Consider the following 6,462-nt stretch of genomic DNA (forward strand, 5'->3'; position numbering starts at 1 on the left):
TTCGCCATAAATTCTTTAGCTTTTACTTTTCAAAGACTCCACTTTTTGGGCTTTACTGCCTCCCGAGCATACACGACCGAATATTAGACGTGTTGTAATTTTTATGAAACAAAAACGACTGAAGTGATTTGAAGGTGAAGGTGAGAGAGATCTCAAACTCACTAACCAAGCATCTAAACCACCATACGACGTCCTCTTGGATAACTAATGTTGTATATATTATTAATATCATCATATTGAGTTTATTTTTTCCTTAAATAACTCACACATATGCATAAAAATTGGTCTATGACCTTATAAATACAAATTATTTGTTATATATAGATACCGAATTTTCAAAGCCGAACTCACATTTATAAATCGAATTATACACGTACGTATGTCGTTCCGAATTAATGACGAATCACGTCCCGTTGACCGAATTTTGGACCGAATCTGAATTTTACAAAACCGTATAATAATCGTACGTTTACCGTTCCGTACGTTTGCCGAATCCCGAATTGCTAACTAGGCTTGGGACCACCTAAAAACGGACCAAACGATAATTTTCCAAATAAAAAAAACAACTAAAAACAATGGTATCTCCTTTATAAATCGTGGAGACGATGATTTAGGATTATTTAGGTCCTCAATCAAAGCAATGGCTTCTCGTCTCTCAAACGCCCTTAATCTTTTCATCTTCATATCCCTTCTTTGTCTACGAATTAGGGTTTGTTTCTTTATCTCCTTATCTCCTTCTTTGTATAGCCTCTCTTCTGAATCTATATTGAATTCTTGTTTGTTTCAATTATAGGCTGAAGAAGGTAATACTGGATCGGTGTTCTTCATTGATAGTACTAGTCAGAGATTTCTGCGTTCATCAGATCTCACCTCTCAGGTATTCAATTTTATTCTAATTGTTCTCCCAATTAATTTAATGCACCAAACTTAGTTGTGTTTTGCTGGATTATGAGATCTAGATTTTTTTTATCTCCCTATTTCGAGGCAATGAATCCTCTGGGACGTTCTGTTGAGTAGTGTTGATTTCAATGTCTGAATTTGTGCTTCTCATGGGATATATTTTGAGTAACTTTGGTGTTTTTATAGAGTGGGTCAATGCTACTTTCCGATGTAACGGCAGCCGTGTTGATCTTGCTTGGTTTTGCGCCACCTGCTTCACTTACAGCTGAAAGTTCAATTAAGGTTAGAGGAATTATGATACTTCACTTGAATCAACAGTTCATGTGCTTTAGGTGTTTTGCTCTTGAATTCTTTACTCATGGTTTTTATACTTGCAGCTGAATGAAATTCTATCACCAAACCCATTCGGCAGGCCTCGTGCTGTTCTTATGCTTGAAGTTAGTGGAACTAGAGGTTGGATAATTGATCTTTACAATGGATCTTATAACTTTCAAAGGATTTACTTAGAGTAATTTTTTCGTACTAGCAGATCAGATCCCAGCTGGGGTGAAATTTGGCAGCTACATTCAGAGCACTGTTGTACTCGATTCAGTTAAAGCTGATGTCCAACTTCCAGGTACTTGAACTGTTGTAACCCTGTGACTTGTAACCCTTTTTAGTTATTTTTGTCTGGGTGTAAAAGCAATTTTCTCAAGGTTTGAGCTTGCTGCAGAGAGGGATGAAGTCTCGATGATATCGGTGGGTGAATCTGAAGGTTCTGAATGCAATGCAGCATGCATGGAAAAAGAACTGCACGATACGGTCATCTATGATACTCCCACTTTCTCTTTGTAACTTTTTTACTAATATCTTCTTTTTGAAGCATAGAGTTTATAAATTTTGTTATGATTTGTTGGCAGGCAGCTAAGTTGGGTGGTTCATATGTTGATGATGAGTTGACTATTGATTTGGCCAGTGGTACTCGTTTGAATCTGCATATGGCAAAGGTGTTTGCTTATTCAGATTTCCTATTTGCTTATCATATGAATTCCAAATTATTGTCTTGTGAGCAAGAATTTTTTATGCACGATCGCAAGATTTTACCTTTTGGTTCCTTAATGGAAGAGTTGACTTGTTCTACAGAAAGCAGACAGGGAGTTCACAGTAAAACTTGTTTCTCTTGTTCGAGATATCAGAGGTGCGATGGAGATACACAGGGATTTAGATGGAAGGATGAAGAATCAGGCTGAGTTAATAAAAGGTCGTTTCGTTGGCATTAAGGTAATATATGTCGTCCTCTTTGTCGTTTCCTGCAAAACAACTCCTAGAAAGTTGAGATAGAAAAAATTAAGTTCAGGGTTGAAAAACAGCTGCTTAGTGTTGATGTTGTGCATGGAATTTATTGTGTCATGGTGTTACTACATATTTTCGAAATAATCTATTGACAGAATGGATTCTCCGCATCTTAAACTGTCTGATTTGTTTCTGCATGAAGGGAATTGTTGTGGGTAGATACTTAGCATATTGACCTTCTGCACTGATAGCAATTGGAAATAAAAGCATGGATTTTTTATGTGTAGGCAATTGCTTGTTCTTTATAGGCAAGTGCCGAGTTGAGAAATAGCTCACAGAGTTGGCATTTATTGACTTGTGTTGCCATTGTATTTGCTTTCCCAAACAGTTCTATAGCAAGAACCCTCTATATCTTCAACTTTTGAAGGTGTGTGCCTATGTGATTGGATTAGTAGATACTTCAGCTATCGACCTTATGCACTGATTGCAATAGAAGTGGCAAGCCACGAACTTCTCATGCGTAGGCAATTGGCGGATCTCTATAGAAACTTTAACTGGATTGTTAGTTATTTTGTGTGATGTTTCATGTTTAAGGTGTCAATTAATTTGAATTGATGACTGCTTCAGGTTTAATTTGTTTATAGAACTCTTTCTTTCTTATCCCTCCATGCAGTCCTGTTGGAAAATCTCATGGATAAATTATCTTACTATATTATAGGCTTTGCAAGAGCAATATGGACCTGATGGTGTTGCTCAACAAGGAATGGAGCTCTTCCAGATGATGCTAGAAATGATATTTGATCCATTACAAGGGGCGTACCAAGGTCAATAACTGCTTTAATTCTTGAAATTCGTTATAATTATTTGAAAAATGCCGTTCCTTTTCTGATCCTACCTTTGATGCCTTCAAGGTGTTTTGAGATGACCACCCTTGATTAGCAGGATTATTTTTTAAGTTAAGGTGTTTTGAAAGAGATTGAATTGTTTCCTTCCGTTGTTCCTTGTATATTTTTTCCATCACGCCCTTCCGTTGTAGCTCAGCAATACGTGCAATGTATCATCTGGACAGGTCAAATTGTAGGAGTCATCCTCTTCACTGGCGTATCTCTTCCGGAATCTGAAGCATTTTTAAATGTGAAATCTACTTCCCATACCTCCAGGTTGTTGGAAGAGAGAGCCCCCACAGCTAGTCCAACTCTTATTGTGGAGATTCTTCTGGTTAGACGGACACTTGCTTGGATCACAGGAATTATTCTGTTAATATCAACTCTTCTTGGGGTGAGATTGCATACCACCATAGATGGACATCTATATTTATATACTTAATTATTGACAGGGTTTCATGATCTTTATACAGTAATTTCCTTGAAAACTAGCAAAGCTCCTTTTTAGCTCCTACTGAAGTGATAAGTTTATATTTCTGATGTTACTACGAACAGGATATTGATATTTCTGCCGTGTTTTCTTTTGTAGACGTTCTTTCTATTCAATATGCCAATCACAAGAGATACCCTTCTTTATTCGAACGTCAAGCTTGACTAAGTACAGGGATCGGCTTAATCTTCCACATGCAATGATGATCCAAACTTTTAAGAGCTGCAGTAAATTCAAATTCCTCCGGATATTTTGTAGCAATGTTGTGGTTGAGCTATGACCTTGTAGAACTGAATTCCATGCATCTCTTTGCATTATATTATTTTTCTTGTTACAGAAACCAGTCATGGTTCTTGTTTTGAGTGTGTACTAAATGGACAATGGCGGATCAGATGTGTTTTATTCTTAGCTTATTTAACTGAAAAAATGAGGGAAGGACACCGAAAACTGCTGATATCCGTCTTCTTTTCAAATATTCGTTTGATGAGTGAATAGTCAGATGTTCACAAGTTTGTCATGTAATAACAGAAAAATAAAATATCATATAATTTGCTAGTTGTTTATCCAGCTTATAGATAATGCTTTGTATCAAGTCTTCTCTAGCAACAGATTGTATTATTCCCTCCGTCTTTAAATCCTGAATCACAAGTGTTCCTCCCTGGTAACTGAGCTTTTTCAAACTGAACTAGTGGTGAATAACAAGTATGGTGCTCTAGTTTCTGAGTTAGGCCTTGATAATGATTCTAGTGAGGCTTTGGTGGAGGAGGAACAAGTTGATTCAAGTGACTCAGATATTAGTATGGGTTCGAAAGATTAGGGTGAAGTTGATGCAGATATTCTAGCAAAACAAGAAAGCTGCTAAGATCATGGCTATGAATTCAAAGTCTAATGAGGAAATTCCAAGCCGTGAGCAAAACAAGGATACTCAAGCAGGGTTGGAGGAACATGTTTTTGATATGGATCATATTTTGTCTACAGAGGAACTAGAGGAGGCAAGTACTATTCATATTGATGAAGTGCGTGCTAATTTCATTAGAGATCCAGTTTTAAGAAAAGAATATTTCAAAGAAAAAAAGGAGCAAATGGATAGAATGTCAACTAAGAAGAAAGCTCAATCTCCTATTAAGCTTGTTCCGGGTGGTAATTATGCTTCAGATGAAAATGAAGAGGATTATGGCTATGATGATTATGAGGATGAATACAAGGAGACTTATGGAGACTATGATTTGACTCAAATAATTGCTGGCCTCATTCCCAAGAAGAAGAATTTTAGGCTTGGAAAGGGGAGAAAACGTTTTTAATGTTCTATTTTTCTTCTTTATGCTTTTATTTTAGTGTTTAGGAGCTTATTTTATGAGTTCTTTTTAGAGTTTTTTTTTTGCCCCTTTGGTTCATGGGGTGGGAAGGCCTAGTGCCTCCCATTTTGTAATTCTTGTAATTACGTTTTTTTGCTTTAATAAACCATATTGACCTAGCAAAAAAAAAAAAAAAAAAGGTTAGAATTTCAGTTCATAATCAACTTTTTTTTGAAAATGATACAGTAGAACCTCCATATATCGATAACCTATGGATATTAATAAAAACTATGGTTCCAACTTGGGTCAGCTCTAAACAGTAATAACAACCTCTACATTTTAATATTAATGGTTTTTTTTCTAGTCTGGTCTTAAGGAATTTACCTCCACAATAATTAACAATATATTGAAGAAATTTAGATCTTGCTACGCAAATTTTATCATTCATAGAAGTTCTTTTCCTAGCATTGGATGAGATTTAGATATCGATAACCTCTAGATATTAATAAAAAATTATGGTCCCAACTTGGGTCAGTTCTAAATAATAATAACAACCTCTGAATTTTAATATCTAAAGACTTGAAGGTCTAGACAACTAAAATTTTATCATTCATAGAAGTTCTTTTCCTAGCATTGGATGAGATTTTGATATCGATAACCTTTAGATATTAATAAAAAATTATGGTCCCAACTTGGGTCAGTTCTAAATGATAATAACAACCTCTGAATTTTAATATCTAAAGACTTGAAGGCCTAGAGAAGTAAAGCTCCCATGTTGAACGGTAAGGAAACCCTCGCTTCTTATTAGCCGAAATAAACCTTTTTTGAGTTTAGTGAAACGAGCGTTTTGGTGAGGACACTTGACAACGCATGATTGATTTAAAAAGAATAGAAAAAGATTAAAAAAAGGAAACCAAATTCAATATTTAGGTGAGGACACTTGGCAACGTATGATTGGTTTAAAAATTACAAACTTAAAAGGAAAACCTAACTTACCATGTTTGGAATTGTATGGAAGTCCAGATTCAATTTGGAAATAGAGTAACTACTATATTAGGACTCTTTTTTCCAAATTAATACTCCATCCATTTCAAAAAGACCCTCCGCTTTGACTTTGTCAAAATATTAAGGAGTCCATGGTATTTTACTTGACTACCTTAGATACTTACCTATTTAAGTGTAATAAAAATGTTAGCGATAAAAACTACCTAAAAGGAAAAATTAAAAGATACCGAGTTTATGAAGTATAAACTTTGTAAGGACTTTAATTTTTGGATGTAAATATATATTCTCTTAAAATGAACGAAGGATATATTTGATTTCGTAGTTATACAATTTTCTTTAATATTTTAGATCGGGTCCCGTTAAAAATAAATTTATGAGTATAAAAAATTTAAGGGTATATTAGAGAGTTCAATGAAAATATATGAATATAAATAGAAGCTGGACATAATTTTGAAACAGATGAAAATGGAATAGAGGACAGTCTTTTTGAAACAGAGTGAGTATATAAATGGAAAAAAAATCCACAAATTTTCTGCGAAAATAAAAAGAAAAAATCAATAAAATCTCCGCATATTCTCCACCTATTTAATATATTTTCCCGCTACACCAAATCAAA

At 34.9% G+C, this 6,462-nt stretch overlaps 1 protein-coding gene across 2 annotated transcripts; it reads left to right on the forward strand.

Moving 5' to 3' along the window:
- Positions 1 to 562: 562 nt before the first annotated feature.
- On the forward strand, positions 563 to 4,113 carry LOC113358317. Of its 2 annotated transcripts, none has more exons than XM_026601852.1 (11): positions 563 to 709; positions 794 to 877; positions 1,087 to 1,182; positions 1,278 to 1,353; positions 1,427 to 1,516; positions 1,613 to 1,701; positions 1,800 to 1,886; positions 2,023 to 2,160; positions 2,891 to 2,996; positions 3,242 to 3,450; positions 3,646 to 4,113. In XM_026601852.1, exons 1-11 carry the CDS (start codon positions 641 to 643, stop codon positions 3,712 to 3,714), a joined length of 1,113 nt encoding a protein of 370 aa, XP_026457637.1. In that variant the 5' UTR covers positions 563 to 640; the 3' UTR covers positions 3,715 to 4,113. The 2 variants fall into 2 exon arrangements, with proteins under 2 accessions (XP_026457637.1, XP_026457638.1); XM_026601853.1 differs by having other exon boundaries at positions 1,430 to 1,516.
- Positions 4,114 to 6,462: the final 2,349 nt, after the last annotated feature.

The sequence above is a fragment of the Papaver somniferum genome, chromosome 3 (genome assembly GCF_003573695.1).
Source record: "Papaver somniferum cultivar HN1 chromosome 3, ASM357369v1, whole genome shotgun sequence".
Lineage (NCBI taxonomy): Eukaryota > Viridiplantae > Streptophyta > Magnoliopsida > Ranunculales > Papaveraceae > Papaver > Papaver somniferum.